At 47.1% G+C, this 25221-nt stretch overlaps 5 protein-coding genes across 5 annotated transcripts; 2 read left to right on the top strand and 3 right to left on the bottom strand.

Annotated features, from left to right (window-relative positions):
* Positions 1-541: 541 nt before the first annotated feature.
* Positions 542-6277, bottom strand: septin5b (septin 5b). Its single transcript, XM_068753260.1, has 12 exons — positions 6235-6277; positions 6074-6084; positions 4683-4784; positions 3391-3454; positions 3170-3293; positions 2895-3029; positions 2686-2803; positions 2193-2294; positions 1713-1809; positions 1501-1636; positions 780-882; positions 542-604 (listed from the first exon to the last, which is right to left on the bottom strand). The coding sequence occupies exons 1-12, from the start codon at positions 6275-6277 to the stop codon at positions 542-544; spliced, it is 1098 nt and encodes a 365-aa protein (XP_068609361.1).
* A 5603-nt stretch (positions 6278-11880) lies between these two features.
* Positions 11881-12878, top strand: cldn5b (claudin 5b). Its single transcript, XM_068752869.1, has one exon. It carries the CDS (start codon positions 11881-11883, stop codon positions 12526-12528), a length of 648 nt encoding a protein of 215 aa, XP_068608970.1. The 3' UTR covers positions 12529-12878.
* A 685-nt stretch (positions 12879-13563) lies between these two features.
* Positions 13564-17031, bottom strand: acads (acyl-CoA dehydrogenase short chain). Its single transcript, XM_068753038.1, has 10 exons — positions 16951-17031; positions 16077-16237; positions 15852-16001; positions 15638-15749; positions 15315-15466; positions 15025-15195; positions 14807-14944; positions 14360-14455; positions 14222-14278; positions 13564-14133 (listed from the first exon to the last, which is right to left on the bottom strand). Exons 1-10 carry the CDS (start codon positions 16976-16978, stop codon positions 13981-13983), a joined length of 1218 nt encoding a protein of 405 aa, XP_068609139.1. The 5' UTR covers positions 16979-17031; the 3' UTR covers positions 13564-13980.
* A 695-nt stretch (positions 17032-17726) lies between these two features.
* crybb1 (crystallin, beta B1) lies at positions 17727-20129 on the bottom strand. The gene is made up of 5 exons (XM_068752565.1): positions 20007-20129; positions 19503-19621; positions 19229-19361; positions 18830-18972; positions 17727-18051 (listed from the first exon to the last, which is right to left on the bottom strand). Exons 1-5 carry the CDS (start codon positions 20127-20129, stop codon positions 17874-17876), a joined length of 696 nt encoding a protein of 231 aa, XP_068608666.1. The 3' UTR covers positions 17727-17873.
* A 1327-nt stretch (positions 20130-21456) lies between these two features.
* Positions 21457-22857, top strand: cryba4 (crystallin, beta A4). Its single transcript, XM_068752746.1, has 5 exons — positions 21457-21495; positions 22059-22177; positions 22266-22407; positions 22484-22626; positions 22710-22857. Exons 1-5 carry the CDS (start codon positions 21457-21459, stop codon positions 22855-22857), a joined length of 591 nt encoding a protein of 196 aa, XP_068608847.1.
* Positions 22858-25221: the final 2364 nt, after the last annotated feature.

Here is a 25221-nt window from a genome sequence, read left to right as displayed (position 1 = left end):
AGTTTTTATACAAACAAGGTTGATTATTGCCAATATTATAAAGAAACAGGTTTTAGGGATCCAGTTTCTCTGGACAGTATCAATACCTGCACATTTTTAAAAATCGTCCTAACACAGTCACTGTACTCACATTACATAAACTATTACGGGATTGTGATACCGTGTAGCAGGCCATACAATCAGGAGGGGGAGAGCGGGTTGTCATCCTACCACTCTGTGCTGCCTTTAATTTACACTGAACAAAACAACAGCAGCATGATTTCAGGTACAAAATGCATCAGCTGTGATCTCCAGGTAAAGTCAAATCTATTGCCTAACAACGACATTCACTCGGCTAAAGACTGCATAAAAAAATCCAAGCGTAAGAAACTTTCTATGATCCCCAAATCACTACATTTCCCAGCATGCTTGTTCGTCTAGTCGTTCTCTGGCAGAATCGGTAGACATATTCTCTGCCTCGTCACCCGGAGAAATGGCTTTCGTCAAATCTCTGTAATGTGAGATCTGTTTCCGGTTTGCGTCTCGCAACAGAGGTCAGAGGTCACAGATCCTGCTCATGCATCTGCTGCTGCATCTTCTGAAGCATCTGCTGCATCCTCTTCAGCTGCAGAGGAGATAATACGACGGAGAAAAGAAGGGAACAGAGGGGATGAGGGGAGGGCTTACGTAACAACACAACAGGTCATCATTTCACATCCGCGTCTGCGTTATGTAACGCCGGCAGCAATGCATTATTCACTGTCTGGGGTGTAATGAGGAGTCAGAGCTGCTCCACTTACTTCTTCATCTTTCTTCTTGATGAGTTTCTCTGCCTCCACATCTGGTGTGGGCAGCGGCAGCAGCGGGATGGGGCTCTCCACCCGCTTGTCTGCCGTCATGTTACTGAAACATGAGCGATGACAACAGCAAAAAAAAAGGGATTTATTTATTTCACTGCAGTATTAAAATCAGCCTGCAGAGAATCACAAAATAATTCCCCCTTTATTTATTTTGATTTTGATTGTGTGGCCATAACCTCGTAAATATCGAATTGTTTTGCACTAAAATGGCACAATTCCAGTGAAAATTGCTCGAATATTTCCATTGCAGTTCATTTAGCTCCAGTTTTCTTTCTGACACCACTAGAGGGCGCCAAAGACAAAAAGATGTGAGGATCTGTCCCTCTGGTTTCTGCTGTGTTTTTCTACACCCTCAAAAGGACCTCCACACAGTCCCGGTTCATACAGTGAAATAATAAACATCCTCCTGATAAATACTGAGTCACGACTGGGGGCGAAGTCACATGTCCACGAGGGTGGGGTCTCTAAATCGAGACAATCATTGGTTCAGGTGGATGAAAATGTGACGATGTCACTAGTGTGTAACCGGCAGAGTGTGCAGGTGTTGTGAAGCTGCCTATGTTGGCACATCTGATTTTAAATAACAGTAAGAAATGCTGCATCCTTGTCTTTAGGGAAGCGTTTTTGTTGCCCGATGGTTACCTCACGAAACCTCACGCACCTGGTCATGGTCTGGATACACTGAGCTCTGTAGTTCTCGTAGTGGCAGTCGCCGGTGATGTCCTTCAGGTCGTGCATGTGGGTCCTTATCAGTATGGTCCTCAGCTTCACGAAGTCGCAGTGGGATGGGTTCTCCACTGCGCAGAAGAAGAGATCATGTCCACTGGCGGCAGATGTTGAACACTTCAAAAACAGCCGGGGAGGATTTCTTACCCTCCACGACGCCCCACGGGTACAGCCTCCCTCTCACTCGCTGACCTCGGGCTTCGACCACGGTGTTGCTGCCGATCACTGCAAACGGAATGCTCTCCTGCATCATAACATGCCATATCGTCATCTTCCAAACCGCTTTGCCCGTTACCGGATCATGCTGGAGCTTATCGACGGGCGACAGGCGGGGTTACACCCTGGACACGCCGCCAGTTCGTCACAGGGTCACACACACACTCACACCTATGGGCAATGCAGCATGACCAATTCACCTAAGTTGCATGTTTTTGGTGGTGGGAGGAAGCCGGACACGGGGAGAACATGGAAACGCCTCAAAGAAAGGTCGCAAGTCGGTATTTGAACCTGGGACCTTCTTGCTGTGAGGCAACAGCACTCACCACTGCGCCACCCAAAATCAACTAATCCTCACTCGGCTGTCCTAAGCTTTAGACATAACGATCACCAGACCAGGATCACGCTCACCTTCAGTTCTTTATCTTGTCGTTTGAGCTCTTCGTCTTCATCAGAGTCGCAGTCAGGGAACTGGTAAATCTTGATCCCATACTTATCGATCTCCTCCCTCAGCTAGAACGACGGCAGGCACACAATCACGGATCACGCAGAGTTCTGCTGCCCACGGATTATTTAGGCCAGGGGTGGGCAAACTTTTTGACTCGCGGGCCACAATAGGTTCTAAAATTTGACAGAGGGGCCGGACCAAGAACAGATGGATGGAGTATTTGTGTGAGCTAATATAAATGACACATCAAAGCTATTGCATTAAAGGATTTGGCCTTTTACAGGTAGCATTACAGAGAAAAGGTCAAATGAATGAGGTTTAATTATAATACAATTATATTTAATGATATAATTTGGACAAGTTGGCGGGCCGGATTAAAAAGACCAACGGGCCGCATATGGCCCCCGGGCCTGGGTTTGCCCATGTCTGATTTAGGCTCTAACCTACGTTTCTTACCTTCTCCTTCAGTTTCTTAATCTCGGCGGGGGTGAGGCAGTCAGCCTTGGAAACGAGAGGAACCACGTTCACTCTGTCCTGCAGAGCTTTCATGAACTCGATGTCAACCGGGCGAAGCCTGAAGGAGGACAGCAGTTTACCGAGCATTTTAAAGCACGTATGTACTTAAAAGCTCCGTGTACTCACTTGTGTAGTGCGTGGAGGATTACCCGTGTCCAAACGGAGGAATGAAGTAGAGGCAGCAGTGAACCCTGTTGTCCTGCATGTTCTTCCTGTTGAGCCCACTCTCGTCTCTGAAGTAGTGTTCAAACTGTTGGTCGATGTAGTCGGTGACTGGCCTCCAGCTGCAAAACACAGTCATGCAGAGGTTCCTAAAAACCGGCACACCTAGAGGAATAGATCAGTACTACGGAGGTGATCCTGCTAACGAACAAACATAGGAAGAAAGTCCACGGCCGGATGCGGATCCCCAAGGAACACTCACCACTCGGCGTTGTTGACGGCGTCTCCAAACCCCGGGGTGTCGACGATGGTCAGCTTCAGCTTCACTCCCTTCTCCTCGATGTCCACCGTGTGCTTCGTGATCGCCACCGTCTGGATGATTCGCTCTTGAGGACAAAAACACCGACTCGAATATTGAAGTCTGACTGACGGGGGGGGGGGCGTTCAGTGAAGTCAGATCAGTGAACCGGGCTGGCGACTCACCCTCTGCATTGAGCAGCTTTCGGTCTTTGTGAAGATCGGTGAGGAACAAGCTGTTGACCACACACTTCATCAGGCCTCTAGTCATGGGTAAAGTGCAGATCCCCTACCTCACTGCTCAAGTACTCTATCAGTATATTATTTATCACATTGTTTGATTCGATTAAATTCCTCGTAAAAACTTGTAACACGTGTCAAACCAAACTGTCCATATAAGCTGAGAAGGGCGGAGCCAAACCAGAAGTTCAGTCGGTCCAAGTTTATTTCACGAATTCCACACCAGCTGATCATTATCTAATCAATATAGGAAAGCATTTTGTATTACAGAATACACCCAGGGATAGAACATGCTCTGATTGGCTGGTTTATTTTTAACCACGCCGAGCTTCTTGCCCATTTATTTAACAGTAGGTTTAGCTGGTTTCAGCCCCAAGAACTCTAATCATTGGCTTTAGTAGAAAGATGTCATTTCATGACCCTTTTTGATCTCAGCAGCGTCATCAGCCACCACCACCACCACCACCAGGGTCCAGAATTCATGGATATTTCTGCTGCTCCTGATCCTTTAAGCACAAAATCTCCCCACAGAATCTAAATACTGCAGACTTCAGACTAATCATTACATCATCACTGACATTGCATCATTCGATTATCTGTCCTGATTGAAAGGAACTTTATGTAATATTTTCACAATGTTTGTAAATTAAAAATAACAAATTACTATTGATTATATTGAAAATATTAATTTGGTATAGTTGTAACTTCATCACTTTTCTGTTGCAACTGGAATTTGGACTTAACTTTAATTACGTCATGCATTGTCTCCCTTAAAAAGCCAAAAATTATATCTTCCCATAAAAAATAGTTCCGTGTTGGACGATCACAGCAAATAGTCTGAGGCAGAATTGACTCAAATATCACATATTTATCTTTCCAGACTAGATAAAAACATAATATCCCACAGATGGGATTCTGACCGTCATCATCTGAGTGTTTCACAGACACTATGTTCGTATTTAAACAAAATGATAAAATATGAAAATCAATCCATCTGTCGCAATAATGGACCGATAATGGACTCTTAATAGCATCATGGGCAGTGCCTAGAAGTAGTTTATTCTTCAGACTGTAGGTATTAGATGCTAATTGTTTTACCGCTTCTAAACGTCTCATGGATGGTTTCAGAACCACTTTAAATTCAGATAATTCAGTTCCAGAAAGAGATGTAAGGATTCATTTAGAAATAAAATAAATAAATAAAGTTTACTAGAGTAACATCATCATCATCCTCTAGCGTTTCTCTCACCTGCCACCATGAGGGTAAAGTCGAATCCTTTCTTCACAGACTTTCTGTGCAGCTGGTTCGGCAACGTGGCAAAACCGACGTAATCTTTTTCCTAGAGACACACAAAGTGCGATCAGTAAGCGACTCAGCATCCTTCTTATCTTAATCTTAATCCCACCATCATCCCCTCCGGTGACTGTATAAACCCAACACACATACGCTGTAGCTTCAACATGCGAGTCGCTACCAGGCTTATACGACTGGACTCTGAATGCACATTGTGCACCACTGCACCACCTGATCTGGGTCAGACATGCCCCCCCCAGGTACTGCAGCGGGTTCAATACAGTGTTAGTAGGACATCTCCATGTTTTATTGAGCAGAGATGGTGGCAAGGACTGAGTGCAGACCCTGAGCCCCTCCCCCCCCCTGCATTCATAACACCCTAGGGAGGGCGGCTATCAGTAGACTATCTTCCCATCATGCATTCGATTCATCTAAACAGCTCCTCTTGGAATATAAATCCAGTGTAGAGCGCTTGCACGGAGGCGTGGGATTGTTCTCCCTTTTGTTCCTCCTTTGCTTCCGTGTTGACATTTCGTCTGTGGATACACCCACCCACACACGAATCCCAAAAATACATCCAGACTGCCGATGCGTCTGTCCTCCGACTCAGCCATGACGTCCAAGACGACAGGAACACAGAAGCAGGGTGAAGGCGCCCGCTATGAAACCACTCATGAGATTTTTGGGGATGCATTTGTTCAATTAGATTATACTCACCTCACTCACCTATGTGATATATTTATTTCCCATCAACCTGTATCTGATTTGTTGCCATCAGGATTGCTCAAAAACAAAAAAAACTAAAGCTATGCATGTACATCTTGATCCAATTCATGTTCTGTCTCCGGTGATTCGGTAGTTTTAAAATGAACAGGATCACAGAAATAAATTATTATACTGATCCAGACTGACCTGAGATCAGACTGGGTCTGAAAATGAGTCACTTTATTGTTAAATTTGTCCTATAAAGTTCCTGATCGAGATCCTGAAGAAAATCAGCATCAGCGAAATATAGTTAAAGAGAATAACTATCAAAAATACGAACGATATGAATGTCAACCAGATTGTAAGGGCCGGTTTCACGGTCCAGAAGTCACATGATGAGGATCAGCCAATCAGCCAATCAGGAGGCTGTTGGTTTTTAATAAGTAGTATTGATGGAAATTATAATATTGGCAAAATAAAATGAATAAATGTGAAATAACGTATACAATAAGTCACGTGATGGCACAAAAACAGACAGTTTGACGTGACCTGACAGAATAAAGGGTCATTATTGTCTCCTGCAGACACAGCTGGAGGCTTTTATTTTGTAAACGTGCTCATGGCTCTCACCTCTCCATCATCTGTGACATCATCCCGTTCGGAGACAGAGCCACACCCGTCCAGCCAGCCAGGCAGGAAAGGAAAGGAATGAGAACATGTGGATCAGAATACACGTTAATCGATCACCAATCAACCGGCTATAGCTTCGGTTTTGTCGGTGATGGCCGTACCTGACCGGGGGGCTCGGCTCCGGTATCTGCCGCTGGTCGTCATCTCGGACGCCGGTGGTGGGAAACGTCTTTAACGCAGGATGCGGAAGCGTTTCACCTGCAGAGGGAGAAGATGGGGTCCAGATCCGGATCACAGAAACATCCGCGCATCCGTGTTCGAGACCACGTCACGGCTCCGGTTCACGCAGCGCCTCCACTCACAATGCTCATTGTGTGAGATGAGCTGCAGTTCACACGATGCACCGGGAGGGGGCGGTAGAGATCTGTTCCCCCTGTCGATAGGAAATAATATGTGGCGACTTGTGCACAGCCTCAGCCAATAAATCACCGTGCAGCCCATAATAATAATAACCCAATCAATATTAGGTAATAGTAATATCAACACGAATAATAGCTACAATAACAGCATTGATAACAATAATAATCCTCAATCAATAACAAAGTAATAACGCAAATAATTAATAATAATATCAAGAAAAACAACAACAACCGTATTAGTAATGTTTATTATTAATGACATGATTGGCATTTCTTTGAGAGAAGAAATAAGTCACGTGTGTATTTTAATTTTCTTGTTAAGTACATCTCTGGGGAAAAGATGTATAAATGTAATTCTTAATTATATAAATGTATTAAATAAATTAACCCTGATAATTAAGTGCACCAGTAGATTTGGGACAAAATCACTTCAAACCATGTCATTTTTATTTACATCATGGCCTCACACAGCTGATACCACGGAGATCCCAGTGGGAGAACACCCACTAGAACTGGACAAACGCTGGTCCAAAAATATGTCACCTAGTTCTGTGATTGTCCCTTCAGGGCCACCGTAGGGCAGGCCTCAACGGTCGTACACAGTGAGTGATTAAAACACAACAACAGGACGAAAGGAGCCAAGAGACGTGAATTTGCGGTTTGTTCTGTAGGCCTGTCAACTACCTGAGGGAGGAGGAAGAGGAGGAGGAGGAGGAGGAGGGGGAATAGGCAAACAATGATGAGAGCGTGGGATTGGAGGCAGGAGCAGGGTGCCACAGCTGACTGCTTCCTGCCCGAGCACATGGGCCACATGGGTGGTGGGGCAGCAGAGTTCAGACAATGAGCGGCCTTCCCTCCTATACAGCACCAACACAGATCTCAGGGGGGTCCAGAACCACGGAGCCCCCCCCCCCCCCCCCGCTCACAAACACAATACCACTGTAATCACTATTTATTTACTTAAAACGTGCAGACGACGCTTTCCCTGGCTCGTTTCGGGCATCGTGCAGCCTGAACCCGGGGTGTGTGGGGGGGGGGGGGGGGACTGGAATAAATTATCACGAGCTGTTTTGCCTCCAGGTCAACATTGACTCCTAATAATCCGGAAGTCGGCGGTTTAATCCGTGCGGCATGTCATCGGAGGATCATCGGGAGGATTCTGTTCAACATGTTCCCCGGGCGCTGATACGTTCCTCCGCCCGTTCCAGCCTGCCTGCACACGGCTCTTCACCTCCTTTCCACATTCTCTCCATCACTCTGCACCGTTGACCCGAGGTACCTGAAGTCCTCTCCCAATTGTAATCTCACTGTTCCCCCCTGGGACCTTCTCATTTACACACACGTACTCTGTTTTACTCCTGCTCACCTTCATTCCTCTCTTTTCTAGAGCAGACCTCCACTTCTCTAGATTCTCCTCTACCTGCTCCCTGCTCTCACTGCAGAGCACAATGTCATCTGCAAACATCCTATTCCAAGGAGCTTCCTGTCTCACCTCATTTGCTAGTCTATCCATCACCATGCAGGGCAAACACAAAGGGGCTCAGAGCTGATCCCTGGTGCACTAAATCTCCTCTGTCACCCCTACTGGCTTCATGCCTCCAGTTTTCTACTGTTCAATAAAATACAAGTGCGCTGCTATCCGTCACGTGACCTCGCTTCCTGCCTGCAGAAGCAGTCGGCGGGACAAAATGACTTCATCTGGGAAGCCAGCTAAGCCAGGAAGGTCGCCGCACAATAGCTCATCACAGGAGCTGTGTCGATTCCTCGGCCGCTGTCGAGCCCACCGCCTCAGGAGGAAGTGAACAATTGTTGTGAGCAAGCCTTCTCTCCTCTCTAACCGCTGGGGGGGGGGGGGGGGGGGGGGGGGACAATGGAAGGAGAGGGGGGGAGAGAGGAGCAGAAGGGAAACATTTCTGTTAATGAAAGAAAAATGCCAGTCAAAGGATTTATGGTCTGCAGCGGGTAGGGGACTCCCACGGGACTCGTTTTTGGGCCCAATGTGAGAAAGCTTTTTCTCTATTGAGTGGTTTGATTTTTGTGAGTATGAAAACACATTCTTTCGGGGGGGTAACAGAAAAAAAATCCTTTATGCACCTGATCCCAAATGAGTGAAAGGAGAAGGCGCCGTCGACAAGATGGTCACAGCAGGGGGGGGGGGGGGCAAACGCAACCAGTGTACTGACATCGGTATGTTGGCGGCGCCAAGGTGCTGAATATCCACCGATCCACAATAGTGGAATTATGCCAGCGTTGTGTAGACGGTGGAGTGATGCCAGAGCCCCCCCCCCACGCCCCAGTCAACCACATGAAACAATCCAGAATCAGCATCATGTCCGCCTGCTGCACCTCAGAAACCGATCGCTAACGTCCCACTATTGACGTGTACAAGACAAAACAACAAGAAATCATCGGAGTACTTCAAGGTTGATGACGCTTGCTGCACCGATGAGACTGAGGTGTAGCCGGCGTCCCCTCGGGGGGCCCAGACCTTTTGGAAAGCGTTAACTTCAGTAAAAGTATCTGAACACTCACTTTACTTCCTGTCAGAAATCTTGATTTGATGTTTCCTGCCCACCATGAAGGCAGCATGGGGGTCAATGTAAAACAAAAAACAAAAAAAAAACACACGAGATGAAAGAGATACCAGAGCGGTCGTCTTCATCAAGGATTCCTAAACATTCGACATGAAGAAAAGCAAGAGGAAGAGGAGGAGGAGATGTGCAGGAATAGAAACAAGGAGGTTTAGAGGCTGTTATCTCCCCACGGAGGCAGGAAGTGCTGCTGCTTCACACAGGAAAGGAGACGATGGCGGCGATAAGGCGAGAAAACTGCTCCGGAAAACCAAAACAAGTTCATGTTGATGCAGCTGAGAAACAAAACGGAGTAAATGGAAACTGGTGGTGGAAGTACTCAGATCATATACTTCACTATATATATATATATATATATACATTTATAATAAAACAGTAAGAAATGACACTAGCCGTGTCAGCGCTCTCAGGATGACGCCACTCCGAGTGACGCTAACGTGTGACATCCGCTGTTTGTTTTAACAGGTGGAAGCACAGGAAGAGGCGTGGACGTTAGGCCCGACCCTAACAGGCCTGATCAGGACGCCACTCGTGACCTCCCAGCGCGGGGATTTCCTCCAGCCTGAGTCAACGCGCTCTCCAAAACAATAATCCAGCTAATTACACCGGTCCTGATTCATCTGTCGCGTAATCACAGACGTTCAAAAACATTGAACCGACGTCCAGGAGTAATCAAAAGGAAAACTCGCCTCGTCATCGTTTCCTTACTCTTCTGTGAAGAGATGGGGTCGATGGAGGTGAACAGCGTCTATAGAGGATGGATGCATTCCCATCGATGGGCTGGGTGAGACAGGTGAAGAGGAGGAAGAGGAGGAAGCCCCGCCTCCTGACTCTTGAGGGTCGGCGTTATTGATCTCATTGCAGCCACCGTGGCACAGTGGTTAGCACCAGCAAGAAGGTCGCAGTTTCAAATCCAACTTGCGGCTTTTCTGTGAGGAGTTTGCATGTTCTCCGCGTGTCTGCGTGGGTTCTCTCTCCGGGTTCTCCGGCTTCCTCCCACCACACCAAAAACATGCGACTTAGGTCCAGGTCCTTATTAATTGACTTCCAAGGTGAAATAAAGGTGAAATCCAGCGACTCACATCGGTGGCGATTTCTCTCTGCGGTCTCTTAACCTGCAAGTTTTAATGACGCTGTTGTGTAAAATCTTTCCGTTCTATTGCGCAGGAACAAAACAGATCACAGAGGTCACACGCATCATCATCCCCGAACCGGCCGGCCCAAACGCAACAACTCGACAAAGCACCAAGGCCTCACGCCTCATGCTGTCGGCGGCGGCGGCGGCGGCAGGTGACACCTTGGTGCGGATCATAGCAAAGAGATGATGCGGAAAAGGAGGAGGAGATTTATCCCCAGTGCCTCGGAGAACAATGGAGCGGACAGGAAGCCAAGAGGAACAGGACATCCCAAACGTCTCAGCCGACCCGCAGCTGGTGACAGGTCAGTTGACAGCGACGCAAATATGCCCAAAGTGGTTAGTGTTAGTTAACTAGTTAGTGTAACGTACGAGTTAAGCACCGGGAGTAGGAACTAATAAATAGCCAGGTTTGGAACTGGGTTTTTTTGGACTATTACTGGTGCCATGAAAGCGTTACGGACGGGCCTCTGAGTGCTTTTCTCATTATGTACATGTAAAGATGCGTCTGCAGAGACAGAGGAGGAAGCACCTGGTCCCACACGCGCACACACACACGCACACACACATTGTTTTCTTGACCCACTCTCCCGCTGCACGACTTCATGACTTTGTGTGTGATTTAATGAGCGCTCCACACGGAGACCCGGTCATGTTGATGTGAAGGAATGTTGTTTGTTCACACAAACAGCACCGGTCACAAAGGGGTCCGAGATGCGCTGTCATGAAAAATGTCTTCCGGATCTGATCCGGAATGAGGTCAGAAAAAAAAAGAAGCATTTATTACAAGTCCATTTATGGATTCAAAAATCAGTTAAAAATACACATCAACACCCGATCCAGGAATGTTTAAATACATGACCGGGTTATTTATTTATTGTACCTTGATGGAGTTTTTTTGCGTGCGTTCCTACTTATTATTATTGATCCCTACTCAGGATGTTATTTAAGGCTTTATCTTGGTAGCCAAGCTCTTCCTCCACCCTGTTTGTGTTTATCTATACGGATGCCCCCCCTCCCAGTCCCTATAAGGGAGATGGAGATGGGGACTCATCACAGAAGGCGTGGTCCCGTTTTTAATCAACATGCCTCATTTTGTCTGCAGTAAACACAAAAAAAATGTTTCCACATTCAAAATCTGCTAACAGTATTGTTTTTTCTTTCTTTTTATATTTGGTTTTAATTCAAGTTGAATTGTTTTACTATGAGGTGAAACTTTGTCATCCGTCTTTGGCCACCTTTCTTTCTGTCCCACATCTTGTGCGCGTTGCTGCTGTTGCGTTTTGTTGGCTGGACTAATGATCAGGAGACGCAGGAGGGAGCCAGAAATGAATATCTGTTGCTTTCATCTCCGAATCTGTAATCTACATTAAGATTTATGTGTTTATATTATTACTGGCTCCAGTCCTGGATCCAAACGACTCCCCCTCATCAAGCCTCTGAATCACCGGAAGACAACAACACATTTGGCACTGGCGCGCTCCTGACGTGCGTGCGTAAACGCTGCTATACTGTAGAAACTCCCTCATTGGCCGACGCCGTGACGCATTTACCCCTGATTGGCCCAAAGTTTCGGATTTGACCCGAATTGCCGACATTCTGGAGGTCCCATATAACCGATGAGCGCACGGCTCCGGAGCGCACACTGAGAGGACGCGCACCATGCTCGCTGCGTGTTTGGAGTTTTTCGGGATGGCGCTGTGCGTCACGGGTTCCCTGCTGGTGATGATCGCCTGCGGGCTACCCATGTGGAAGGTGACCGCCTTCATCGACTCGAACATCGTGGTGGCGCAGTCCCTGTGGGACGGCCTGTGGATGTCCTGCGTGGTGCAGAGCACCGGCCAGATGCAGTGCAAAGTCCACGACTCCCTGCTGGCCCTGCCGCAGGACCTGCAGACGGCGCGGGCCCTCACGGTCATCTCCTCCGTGCTGGGCGTGGTCGCCCTCACGGTGACGGTCGCCGGTGCCCAGTGCACCAACTGCATCCGGGACGAGCCGGTGAAGGCGCGGGTGGTGAACGCCGGCGGGCTGATCTACGTCATCAGCGGGCTGTTCGTGCTGGTGCCGCTCTGCTGGATGGCCAACAACATCATCGTGGATTTCTACGACCCGCAGGTGCCCCCGTCCAAGAAGAGGGAGATCGGCGCGGCCATCTACATCGGCTGGGCCGCCACCGCGCTGCTGCTGCTCGGCGGCACCCTGCTGTGCTGCTCCTTCTCCCGGGGGGTGAGGGGCGCGCATCCCATCAAATACGCGCCCACCAAGACGATCGCGGCCAACGGAGAGTTTGACAAGAGGCATTATGTGTAAACCCCCAAAAGTGTTGCCCTTAAAAAAAAGATGCTCCGGCGCATCCTGGGACGGGATGAGCACGGACCGCAGATATAAAGCGCTGATCTGATTTGCAGGGCTTTATTTTATTTTTATTTTTTGTAGGATTTGGAGGCTGAGATTTTTCTGTTTTTCATGTCGGGTCAGAAAAGCTGCAGAGTTCCTTTGAAAATATTATTATTTTTATTCATCCCTGGTTCCACAGTGAACCACGCATCAATGTTCACGCGTGTTGTGATCAAACAGGGGGGTTTGGGTTTTGAACGCATGTACAGTGTTTGTTATCTTTTAACAGAACGGACTTTTTCTAATAAAGAGAAAATATTTGATTTGTCTCAATTCGTCATTTATAACCTCATACAGCCGCTATTTAGCCCCCTGTAGTCATTTATGTCTGAACTTTCATTATTAAAGAATGAGAAGTATGTTTCAATAAACTATATTTAGTTCACCAACTTTATTAGAATGGTTCAAGTTTACAAATGTGTGAAAAAGAAAAGAAAAACTAATATTTAAAAAGGTAATTTAGCAAAAGGTTCAACCTAAATGTTGAAATTCTTTAAATTTCTTGTAAATACAGAACTTTATCGACGTGGACAAATTGTTTTACTCTTGTTTGTTTGTGAACCAATGGAAAGAACCACAAAGCCAAATAATCAAGACTTTGCAGATCACACACACACACACCCCGACAAGCGGTGTCCGAACAATGAAACAAGCGGACTTGGCACCATCGCTGGCACAATCAGTGGGGGGGGGGGGTCGATGCAGGAAGCTCAGCTCAGATCTGGACCGCTGGAGCAATCAATAAGGAACACAATCAGGAACGAGGCACGGGACGCGAACACCGATCAGCGGTTAGGAGAACAGGCTGGAGAAGAAGCAAAGGGCCGAGTCCAGACGAAGGTGGGGAGGCTCCACAGGGCCCGTTGTTTACCTTTGTCGGTTTGTCAGAGGGATCGGGGTCAAACTATTGATCCATACGTAACGGAAGGCCTCGAGACTTCTGTTTGAAAAGTATAGCCACTGTTTTATTTTCATCTGCACGTAATATATTACATCACATTTGTACAAGTTCTGGAGGCACCCGAGATCGATGAGATCGACAAATCGGTTTCAATTCATGTTAAAATAACAGATTAAATCCAAGCGCTGCGTTCCATTGCCATGTCAACCATCAGATTAACTCATTTAAATCATACAGACGTATGAGATGGGACAAGGCTCACCGTCGCCCTCTGCTGGTTGGGTCAGTTAGTTGCGAGGAGAGACCGAGTTGTATCCTTGGAATAACTTCCCGAGAGGCTCCAAACAAGTCAAACACGCTTCAGAGACTGCCCACGGGCATGGCGGGTGATGTCGCGTCTTCATGTTAATAATCTCATTCCAGATCTGCGAGTCGATGTCCAAGCGGCGGTAGGAACGCCGCGTCTACGGCTGGTATTCCTTCAGTACCTGCCCGGCGATGACCAGTCTCTGGATCTCGCTGGTGCCTTCGTAGATCTCCGTGATGCGAGCGTCGCGGTAGTGTCTCTCGGCGGGCATGTCCGTCACGTAGCCCATCCCACCCAGAACCTGGATCGCCTGCCGTGAAGCACAACCGGACTTAATGAAGAAGTTGTCCATGGGGGGGCGTTCTCCTGTACCTTCCGTTAGTTGTCGGTTTCTTTACCTGATGGGCGCAGAATGTGGCAGCTTCCGACGCAGCCAGTTTGGCCATGGCCGCTTCCTGCGGGACAGAAACACGGACGGGCAGTGAACGCCACGCGGCAGGGACGTGGGACCCGCTTCGTCGGAGGCGACTGCGTACCTTGGTGAAGGGTTTCTTTGCATCTCGGAGGAGCGACGCCTTCCAGGTGAGCAGGCGAGCGCTCTCCGTGGCCACGGCCATGTCAGCCAGTTTGAACTGGAGGTTTCATTCGTTCTCATTAGTTATAAAGTAAAGACAAAAAAACAAAAAGATTCTGTTTCCAGAGTCCCAAACGCGAAGCCTTGATTCATTTTTTTTTGGTTTGTTTAATTTTTTACGACCATCAACGAACTCTTAATGAGCATCTTTGACGACAAACAGATCAGGAAATCACTTTTTTGTCTCTTGCGGGCAGAATTTTCTTTAGGAAAATGCTACATTCACTTCTTGTGCCGATGACGTCATCATTATTTATTTTTATTTTACGCTTCCACAGTTTCACGCAACAAGATCTCTGTGAAGGTTAACACGCCGTTAACACGCGAGACTGATCAGAGGTCAGATTACCTGCACCGCCTGCAGCCTGCCAATGGGGGCGCCGAATGCGCTGCGTTTGTGAGCGTAGTCCGCGGCGCAGTCCAGAGAAGCCTGAGCGATACCGAGAGCCTGCGACGCGATGCCGATCCGGCCGCTGTCCAGGGTTTGCTGAGTGACAGGTGAACGGGCCCAATCATCAGCTCTGTTAAACCCCGCCTTTATTTAATCCACCTTCATTTCAGCGGTACCATGGCGATCTTGAACCCGGCTCCGCGAGGTCCCAGCATGTTGCCCGCCGGTATCCTGCAGTTCTCCAGGATGATGTTGGCGGTGGACGTGGCTCTGATGCCCAACTTGTCTTCCTTCTTGCCCAGAGAAAGGCCCGGATGAGGCATGGGGATCAGGAAGGCGCTGATGCCCTGAAGACAGGGAGGACAGGGGGGGACAGGGAGGGACAGGGAGGACAGGGCTAAAACCTAAAACACGCTCCTCTCCCCAGCTGGACGACGTGAGACAGAAACCCGTTGGAATGTCCTGCCTTGTGTTTGAGGCTCTTGTCCGTGGTGGCGAACACGACCGTGGCGGAGGCGTCCCAGCTATTGGTGATCCAGGCTTTGGTTCCGTTCAGAACCCACTGGTCTCCGTCCCGGTGGGCCGTGGTGGAGGCCGCTCCCGCGTCGCTGCCGTTACCTGTTTGACAGGAGTCACATTGGGGGGGGGGGGCACAGGTGAGGATTTATTCCCGAGACTCCCGAGGTTTTACAGTGCGCTCCTTTCTCTCGTCTGTATTTTGTTCTGTTGCGGTTCTGTTGTATTTGATTCTAGATCCCGATACGAGTAACGCATCGGCACCATATTTACCCGGCTCACTGAGGGCAAAGCAGCCCACCCGGTCTCCGGCGGTGAACGGCGCGATCCACTCCCGTTTCTGTTCGTCTGAACCGAACTTCAGGATCGGTCCGATGTAGAGAGACTGAAGCGCAGCGGGCGGGTTAGCACACCTATACAATAATACACCCCCTGCTGCACTCCATTCCGATCGCCCCCGCCCCCCCCCCCCCCCCCCCGCGCTCACGTTGTTCACCGACACCACCGCCCCCGTGCTGGCGCAGCCTCGGCTGATCTCCTCCATGACCAGGCTGTACGCCAGGTAATCCATCCCTGCCCCGCCCAGCTCCTCGGGCGCCTCGACGGCCATCACTCCCAGCGCCCCCAGCGCCTTGATCTAAGACAAGACAGGGAAGGCGGCAGCTTGAAGAAACGTTCCAGCGTGTAGGAAGGAAGTACCGACGAGGCCGACCTGTCTGGCGGGGTAAGAATGATGCCGATCGAGTTTGGATGCGATGGGAGCCAATTCTCTGTCAGCGTAGTCTCTGCAGGTCTGTCTCAGGATCTGATGAGTGTCGGGAAGCTCCGCCAGCTGGGACAGACGCCGACAGCCGCCGAGACACAGGCAGAGAGCTGTGGGGGGGGGGGGGGGGGGCAGATACAATGGTCAATGCAGACGGAGCGGTCGCTCAAAATGGACAGAAACGCATTAAGTACAAAGGATAACGAGTATTTCAAACGTACAGTACTATCATTTCGTGACCGCGACTACATTTCTAAATAAGAGCTGAAACTATTTCTTACTATCTGACAATATTCTACCAAAGAATGTGTTAATATAACTTATTAAATTACATCTTTAGTGTTTATAACATGGTCTAACGGTCAGAAATAAGATAAAAACATCCCACTGATAAGCTCAGATGCTAATCAGAGTTGTCGGCACGGAGGTTCGAGTCCATCACAACAAAATGTTAATCTTAAATCTTCCCTCTCGCTGCTTTGCACGCACGACTGGCGTTACGTTATTTAGGTGAAAGGTTAATTTCACCATCAGCCACCTTCGTCTCTCTTTGAGCTCAAAATACCGGCAAGTTAGCACGATTTGTTGTTCAATTGTACGGCGACGGCTTAAACTGCGTGGAAACGTCCTGCGTTTTTGTCTATCAAAGATTTTAATGACCACAGCTAGCTTAGCCGGCTAACTCAAAGTGTTTACGTAGCAAGGTCGTCCAGGGTTGCTATTCTTATGTTCAGTGTACGTATCAATAATAACGCAGCTAATGCAGTTCATGCTAGTTTTGTATTCCGCGTTCTTTAAATCTTTTTTGTCGTCATGCACTGACCTTTCGTTGCTTTCAGGAGTGCAGCCATGATTCCTTCCGATCGCTGACCAGTACCGGTAGTTTACTATTACTCTATTACTGTGTTGCTGCCTACGTCACGTTGGAATTTCTTTAGAAGTTACCGGGGCGGCGGAAAGGTGGGCGTGTCAGAAATGAGGCGGAAGTGACATCAAAAAGAGTCTTGGCAAGGAGAAAAAAAATGCAAATTAGCCTTATTGATGTTATTATGTAAAGTGACTCTTGAACCAATCAGAAAACAGCACTTATGTTGTAAATCTTAATATATGAAGAAAACATTGTAAAGAAATAGTTTGACACAAGTAAAAAAAATAAAATGTTGCACACGTACCATGAGGCTAATGTCAGTTATTATAGCCACAGTATAATGTCAGCTATCACAGCTATTATTGGTTAAAATTAGCAACAACAACAAGCTTTTAATAATTATGCCTATCTTGCAATGTCAGCTATCACCGCTAATGTTGCTAAGTCAGAAAGATCACTGCTTGAACAGCTTTCGTATTTAAAGTTCACTGTTACGGCCAATATTAACAGACGTCAGGTATTGCAGCCAAAAGTGGCTTATGTCTGATGCCATAGCTACCATAGCTAATGTTAGCAGTAGTTAGCAGATATTATTGCTGATTTTTTTTTATCTCAACACTGTGAGTTCATATTATCCACGCAGTGACTGTGGAAAGAATACAGGTAATCCAGACAAGGTGGTTTCAGGTTTTTCACAACATGTTTATTTTTTAGCATCATAAAAAGTCAGAAAGTTTGTCCCGTGTATTTGCTCTCATTCCGTCTTTCCTCTGGGATGGAACGATGATGGTGGAGACTTAGGAAAGGAACTGAGATTGGGGAATATTTGGAGAAATAAAAAGCTGAGAGGGCTACACCAGACGGTCAGCAGATGCCATTCACTTGCTGGCGGAGGTGAAGGTGAAGCATCCTCTCTGGTGGAACTGCATGTCCCTGATACGACGCATGGACTGGATCTGGGGCTGGAAGGCGCAGAAGTCGTTGTAGTGTCTGTAGTCTCCGCACTCAAACAGGTACTGGTAGCCTCTGTATCCAGGGTACTGGTAACCCACCCACCTGACAGGAGGGAGAGCATCAGGATTATTCTGTCAATGATCATTCCACTCAAGGTTCCACTGACCCCAAAAAGGTTCTAGTATCCTATCTGGGGTCTTTCAGGGGGGGGGGGGGGGTTCTAGTATTCTTTCCTTCCTTTCTTAGGTTAGTTTTTGATGTTAGTTTACTGGTTAATGGGGAGCTTCTAAGAGCATTGAGGGGGTTCTAGAAGTCATTGAAGATTTTTCGTTGGTTATTTAAGAAGACCCAGGATTCCTTTACAAGTTTCAAGATACTCAAGGTTTATTCTGGGGGTCAGTGGAAAGCTTCTAGAGCTCTGGGAAGAAGATAATTGTAATTGAGGAGGGTTTAAAGGTCACTGAAGAGGTTCTGTGAGTCTTTTAAGAAGTTCTAGTGGTAATTGAGGATGGCATTGCAGCCCTTTTTGTCTCTTGAGCTATTAAATGTGAATTTAGCTGTGAGACTATTAAAAAAACATAGACGTGAAGAAATGTTGAAAGCTAAAAATACACATAAACAACAACAACACAGGAAGTAGTCAGTTGTGTGATGACGTCATCCTGCTTCGTAGAAACAACGACACTGTTGTGTTTGTGCTGATTTCCTACTTTTCTAATCCAGAGACGCAACATAATTTGGATAGAAGAATCTTCATATTTGTCCCCAGGCCTGTGAGTCTTATTTCCGACCTTCTTGAAAACACAAAGATCCAAAGCCTTTTTTTCTGAATTCACCCATTTTCTCAGAAAGCATTTCAGTTGTGTTTTTGTGTACTCACGCTCCTCCTGGCACCCTCACGCTGCCCACTCTGTCACAGAAGCCATGCGCCCACAGGGTGGGCACGTCATCCTCCTGGATCTCCATCTTGTTGCCCTTGAAGTCAGAGAGCTCATACAGGCAGATCTTGTGCTCCAAGCTGTCCTGCAGGGATGAAATGAGGCGCAGTGAAGTTTTCTCAACAGTGTCCAGCGTTTTGCCTGGAGGTTTGGTGACCCAAGAGGCGTTTATATTTCCATCGGAAGTTGTTTTCATCTGAGAATGTCTTGTGAGGTGGAACGTTTGCTAAAATATTTGTCTGGCGGACCTTTTCTTTTTAAAAACATGTTTTACTTGTATAATATGTAGAATACATGTCTATATATATATATTTAATTTCTTGTTTCAGTTTTAAACGCACCATGCGGATGGGCCTGAGGGACATGAGGCAGTCGCTGCGGTAGGAGTTGCTCCAGGTATCCCAGCGAGGATACTCTCCCTTCTCCAGGATGAACATCTCCCCACGGAAGTTAGTCTGCTCAAAGGCAACAAAGCTGGAGGAGGGGGTCCACCAGGCACAGACGGGGCACAAGAGAGGACAGAACAGAAGCGAACAATTAGAGGATACATGTGGGCGGAGAGGGTGAAAATAGGTCGGACGGAGCTGCTGAAATCAGGTCCGTGTGTCCACTTACGGGCCGCACTCCACGATGATACTACGCACTCTATCCAAGCCACGGTCACACACGTTCATACACTCATTCTGGATCTCCATCATCCTGCCCTGGAAGTTCTCCTGGTCGAACAGCATGATCTACACGGAGGAGATATGACCAGTCAGACCAGTCAGACCAGTCTCACCTTCATCTCTCTCATATCAAATACCTCCTTTTAATCCTACTTTCTTTCAGAGGAAAATATTCTACCTTTTACTCAACTGCATTCATTGACTACTTTACAGAATCATAAGAAGCATTAGACACTCGTACATTAATTAAGTCGTACTATATAAAGTAGTTTAAAGGAAGGTTTGTCTTGTAGGAGCATAAAAGAAAAACTTGTATGTTAATGTAGTGATAATAAAACACTTTAAACGGATCTTTCTACACACTTCTGGTACTGCATTATGCTGTAGTTATAATACAGTAAAATACGTAGTTCTGTAACGTTCAGAGACGTCGTTCTTTCAGATGACTCACTCTGTAGGATCCCATGCCAGGGTCGCCCGTCTTGGTGGCCTTGCTGGAGGCAGCTGGGGCTGGGGCTCCCTTGTCCTTGGCATCGGTGCCCTGGCTGGAGGCGGACTTGGCAGTCTGAGACATGGTGAGGGGCTTCAGGAGAGTCTGGGGGGGGGGGGGTGGACAGAAGTTGAGGTACAAATGGAAGCGACAGGATTGTGTGAGGCTTATTGGAGGCTTATTGGGGGGCCTTCCTCCAGACTGAGGCTGGCTTGTCTGGGTGTGGTGGGGGCAGGGAGTGGAACCTGACTCTGGAAGCGATGGATGTTCAGGTGCGTATGTCTGCGTCTGCGTCGTCTTACCTGCGTTAGTATAGCTTGCAGTGCCGTGTGCGGGAGGCTCGCTCGTGCTGGTCCCCCGACGCTCAACCCAAGCTTTTATACTCTGGCAAAGGCCAAAACGTGGAATCTCCCAGCACAATAGAAAGCCTCTCGTCATCACAGTTGCCCCACGCCAAAGCGGCGGCTCACTGCGTAGCCTAGAAATGCCGCCGGCCCCCCTCTGGCCCTGCCTGTAAGCATTTTACTATGAAAAGGAAACCGCTGAGTAAGGCGTTTTCTCCTCACGTGTTGGTGGAGGGCTGTAAACTCTGGTTGCATGTGGAGAGAAGAAATGCAAAGAGGTAATCCCTCCTCTGTCACCGACACAAACACATGTGTACATACAACATAGGAAAACAAAATACCCCGCTATGATCGATCACACTTTATCTAAAACCATATCACTTATTGGAAAAGACAAAAAACAAACACACAAAATGTGCCTTTGCATAATAATCTATGGCTGGCCACACTATCAGCCTGTTGTAGGCACAGAATTTCACCATCTCATATCAAAATGTGATTCATTCATGCGTTTATCTGTCAGCATTTGACTTTTTTTTTTGTTTCTGTTTTAATAACTGCTGGTCGGATATAATATTGAACATCTGCCTAAATTTTCTGACATTTTATTGGAAGAAAATGCATTTATTGCAACCTGAAATAGGACTAAATGGTTTTCTCTCCTGGGGGGGGTACTGCTGTGTCTCCTCGCTCAGGGATATCGTCTTTACACTCGCCGCCCAGAGTGAGAATGTGGTGTCTGCACTTCTGCCCCTCCACAGATTAACCATCCTTTTTTTTGGGGGGGGGGGGGGGGGGGACGACAAAGAGTAAAAGCCCCTCCCCACTGCTGACCTGTGGCTTTCAGAGTGGCCTTTTGCCAGGGGAGGCTTTAAAAGGGTGGGGGCGCGTGGCTTCTCTCACTCTTATGGCAGGACAAACCAAGAGCATCGAACCAAGGTGAGTGTCTGTCCCTAACCCACCCAGTGTTAGGGTTAGGGTACAGCAGCCCCCCCGTATCACAATAATCCCCCAAACACTGTTTCTGAAACCGATTTAATCCAATAGTCTTCTGTGTTCCAGACAAGATGACTCACCATTGCACCAAGTTCTCCGGCCACTGGAAGGTGAGTCTGTCGAGGGAACGCTCGGAGTCTTTTCGGTTTTCACTGGTGTTCTGTTTTCTACATTAAAGTTAATCAAGAAAAAAATATTTCTTTTGACAATTCTGATTCTATTTGCAACCTTACAAACACTTTAACGCATTCAGTTTTCTGTATCATAAATGTACTTCTAGAATGTTTCGCCGGGATAAAAGCATATGATTAATTTAATGCTTTAACGACAACGATGGATTTGCACACGCATCAGTTACAAACATAGTGAGGTGCCTTTTACTCTGTAGAGATTGTTATAATTTTTTTTATGTTTTTCAGTTCCCATGGTTACAGTTTGGACGTAAACTCATTCTGAGTGGGATTCAAATGAGGGTTTCTGGAATGTCACTCAAAAACTGTTGGAATAGTTTTCCAAAAGCTTTTTACAAACACATCTTCCATATAAGAGAGATCCCTTTGGAATTTCATTTATTTGGTTTTCTCAGATATTGTAAATAATAAGGACTGAAATAGTGCATCGTGCTTGGTCATGCGGCGATGTGTCCAAAGACGCGTGTTTATCTCATCGCCAGATAATCGTCTTTGATGAGGAGTGCTTCCAGGGCCGTCGCCATGAGTTCACCTCCGAGTGCTGCAACGTGATGGAGTTCGGCTTCGAGACTGTGCGCTCCCTCAGGGTGGAGAGCGGAGCGTGAGTAAACGGGGAGCGGGGCAGACTGGAATAGATTCACCAAACGAAACAGAGACACAGCGATCGACTTTGCTTCCCCCCCCCACAGCTGGGTGGGCTACGAGCACGCCTCCTACCAGGGACAGCAGTTTGTGCTGGAGCGGGGAGAGTACCCCCAGTGCGATGCTTTCGGCGGCAGCAACGCCTATCACATCGAGAGGATGACCTCCTTCAGGCCCATCGCCTGCGCCGTGAGTCTCGGCTCCCTTCGGCCGCATCGCCTTCGACTCACAGCGACTCGTCGGCTGATCGTTCCCTCCTCCCCAGAACCACAGAGAGTGCCGTATGACCATCTACGAGCGCGAGAACTTCCTGGGCCGTAAGGGCGAACTGAGCGACGATTACCCCTCCCTCCAGGCCATGGGCTGGTGCAACAATGAAGTGGGCTCTCTCAGGATCCAGTCCGGAGCGTGAGTGTCATCAGCTTCCTTCGTTTCGGGAAGAACCGCCGCATCTTTTGCAACACTTCCTCTGCACTTTGATTTCTCAACAGGTTTGTGTGCTACCAGTATCCTGGTTACCGTGGATACCAGTATATCATGGAGTGTGATCGTCACTCTGGGGAGTTCAAACACTTCAGGGAGTTTGGCTCCCACTGCCAGACCCCTCAGATCCAGTCCATCCGCCGTATTCAGCAGTAACAGCTCACCCGACCCCCCCCCCCCCAACCCGCGTAACCCTTCACCTTTGACCCCTTCTGCTTCCCTAGTGCTGAATAAACTGTCTTTCTTAAACTGACCTCCACCATTCTATCTGCTTCTCTAACATGAGGAATGTTTGTATTCCAAACTCGGACTGACGGTTCCTTCAGTGCTTCAAGACGGTCTTCTGGGAATAAAGGTTGAAAACAATACCGAGTTGTCAATCAGACTAATACTGTACACAAAGAGTAGAATTAAGAGCCAATCCGTTCGCTGAAAATTCTTCTGCGACTGTTTAGACTTTAATCAAAATCACATATCAAGAGAAGATGATGGGATTTATCTGGATCTAGCTTTTCTAATATGAATATCTCTTTTATTTCTCTTTACTTTATTTTAAATTCCAAATTTCTGATTCAGGGAATACGAAAAAAGAAGCATTTTATTATGTTCTGGTTGTATGTAGACTAAATGATGAATCAGTTAATTAAATCCTCAGCTTTGCAAGCAGATTATTTTATTTTTTACAATTCTTAAATGAATCTTAAAGTTCTTGAACACAAGATACTTAAGAGTATAACTTTTTGTGAAAACATACCTTTACTTAAGTGGAACAAATTTCGAAATGGGTTTAGGCAGAATATTCAAATACTGTAGTGGAATAACATGACATTTTGTCATAAGTATTGTCTGTTGCTCTACTTTTACTGCTAGAGGTAAAACTGTGCTGAACGATGACTTCATCAAATATTATAGCAAATATTTATTATATGTAAAAACCTCATCGTAAAAAAACAGGAAAAAGAAGGATGACTCATTTGCCGTTCTGTTCATATCTATCTTTTATTCCTCTGTGTGTGTGTTCAATATTTTTTCTGAATTCTACTTTCATCCATGTTTTATGGCATGGTGGGCATTTTTAGGTAAATTAGAATCAAATAATCAATTCTATTTGTCTAAAAATGTAGTTTGTCGGACAATATTTTAAATGTTTTGTAACCCAGATAAACTATAGGAAAGTACTAAATATCTATATATATCAATACATATACATTAGACACATACATGTACATATATACACACAAATACATTGTCTTCTAACCTTTCAAACAATATTTCTTGACAATAATTTTCTTGTAAGTTGTTTTTGCAAAATATTCTGAGAAATACTTGATTAAAATGTATACGAACAGTCATTCCACACATTCCTTCAGATGCCTTTTGTTCACAATTTTAAACGATTAATCGATAACCCGATGACCAGTTGATCGATCAAAGATTAATTTACATCCAAGCTCAGCAAGGGTGTGTAAATACTTCTTCTTCTGCTGTGTATTTAAACATTCGAGTTTAGACTGTGAATACTGCAGTAGTAGGAGTATTACCAGTACTGTCCAGTAAACGGCACTGCGTTCCCACTAAAGCCAGCATCCAGCGTCTCTTTGCGTGTTGGAAAATGAAATTGTTGCTGCTTCGTGACTCAGAAACATCACAATGCTGACACCGAATGGGAGAAACAGCAGAATATTCTACTAGTTTATCATCCAAATCAAATTAAACTAAATAAATTAAGCATTTTTTTTCAATTCCGGGAAATGTCCTGTTCAGACCGGTATATTTAATCCTTTAATTTGACTCAGCAGCGATGCTTAAAGTTGAACTTTTAATAAAATATCGTCTCTGTCCATAAAAACTAAAATAAACAACAACCCCCCCCCCCCCCCCTCTCAAGGTGACTGGGGTCCGGCTCCAGCATGGGAATCCCGCTCCGGGTTTTCGAGCCTCTCCTTCCGAGAGGAAGTTGAGCAACGAGACGAGTACAGCTAGCAAAACTACAGAAAAATACACCGAAGAGAGACTGAATAATAAACGCGTGCCATTTTGGAGCTGCGAAAAGGGACGGCGTAACGAAAAGGAGCGGCTCGCTACACACGGGAGGGGCGGGCGGGGAAGCTACACCGGACGGACGGATGTTTAAACCGACTTTGTACTTCCTCAGCGCGGATAGCCTGGGAAGCAGCAGCCGCTCGGACGGGCGGAGACGATCTACAAAAGAAGCCCACCCGCGGAGCTGCGCGTCGGACGCTTTAATGCAACCCGGGTGTGTTGGCTGTGTTGTCGGTTGACCGCAGTTTACGGCGACGAGGAAAAAGTCAACCGATTTCCATCTCCCCCCCCTTCTGCGCCGCTAACCAGCGTCACCGTCCGCCGCAGTCAGTCGCTCTTGTGCTGGGACTCCAGGCGAGGAGGGTCGCCGCCGCCGCCGCCCCCCCACCGCCCCCCGGCGACGCTCGGGGTAACTCGCCCAACAAGCAGATATGGATCATCTTCTGCGAATTTGAAGCCATTTTCAGGAAGACTTCC

Source organism: Brachionichthys hirsutus, chromosome 19, assembly GCF_040956055.1.
Source record: "Brachionichthys hirsutus isolate HB-005 chromosome 19, CSIRO-AGI_Bhir_v1, whole genome shotgun sequence".
NCBI lineage: Eukaryota > Metazoa > Chordata > Actinopteri > Lophiiformes > Brachionichthyidae > Brachionichthys > Brachionichthys hirsutus.
Note: the sequence above shows the minus strand (reverse complement) of the source record. Positions and strands in the feature narration are given on the sequence as shown.

What these genes read in the sequence shown, in the direction of transcription:
- septin5b (XM_068753260.1), bottom strand. Translation starts at nt 6,277, where the DNA reads ATGACGACCAGCGGCAGATACCGGAGCCGAGCCCCCCGGTCAG. An exon ending in TTAAGAAACTGAAGGAGAAG is followed by an intron (nt 2,295 to 2,685) that starts GTAAGAAACGTA and finishes CCGTCGTTCTAG; the next exon opens with CTGAGGGAGGAGATCGATAA. An exon ending in CCCGTGGGGCGTCGTGGAGG is followed by an intron (nt 1,637 to 1,712) that starts GTAAGAAATCCT and finishes TCTTCTGCGCAG; the next exon opens with TGGAGAACCCATCCCACTGC.
- cldn5b (XM_068752869.1), top strand. Translation starts at nt 11,881, where the DNA reads ATGCTCGCTGCGTGTTTGGAGTTTTTCGGGATGGCGCTGTGCGTCACG.
- acads (XM_068753038.1), bottom strand. Translation starts at nt 16,978, where the DNA reads ATGGCTGCACTCCTGAAAGCAACGAAAG. An exon ending in ACTCCTGAAAGCAACGAAAG is followed by an intron (nt 16,238 to 16,950) that starts GTCAGTGCATGA and finishes CCCCCCCCACAG; the next exon opens with CTCTCTGCCTGTGTCTCGGC. An exon ending in ACAAGAGCCTCAAACACAAG is followed by an intron (nt 15,196 to 15,314) that starts GCAGGACATTCC and finishes CCCTGTCTTCAG; the next exon opens with GGCATCAGCGCCTTCCTGAT.
- crybb1 (XM_068752565.1), bottom strand. Translation starts at nt 20,129, where the DNA reads ATGTCTCAGACTGCCAAGTCCGCCTCCAGCCAGGGCACCGATGCCAAG. An exon ending in CTGGCATGGGATCCTACAGA is followed by an intron (nt 19,622 to 20,006) that starts GTGAGTCATCTG and finishes TCCTCCGTGTAG; the next exon opens with ATCATGCTGTTCGACCAGGA. An exon ending in GTGAGGGTGCCAGGAGGAGC is followed by an intron (nt 18,052 to 18,829) that starts GTGAGTACACAA and finishes CCCTCCTGTCAG; the next exon opens with GTGGGTGGGTTACCAGTACC.
- cryba4 (XM_068752746.1), top strand. Translation starts at nt 21,457, where the DNA reads ATGACTCACCATTGCACCAAGTTCTCCGGCCACTGGAAG. An exon ending in TCAGGCCCATCGCCTGCGCC is followed by an intron (nt 22,408 to 22,483) that starts GTGAGTCTCGGC and finishes CCTCCTCCCCAG; the next exon opens with AACCACAGAGAGTGCCGTAT. An exon ending in CTCAGGATCCAGTCCGGAGC is followed by an intron (nt 22,627 to 22,709) that starts GTGAGTGTCATC and finishes ATTTCTCAACAG; the next exon opens with GTTTGTGTGCTACCAGTATC.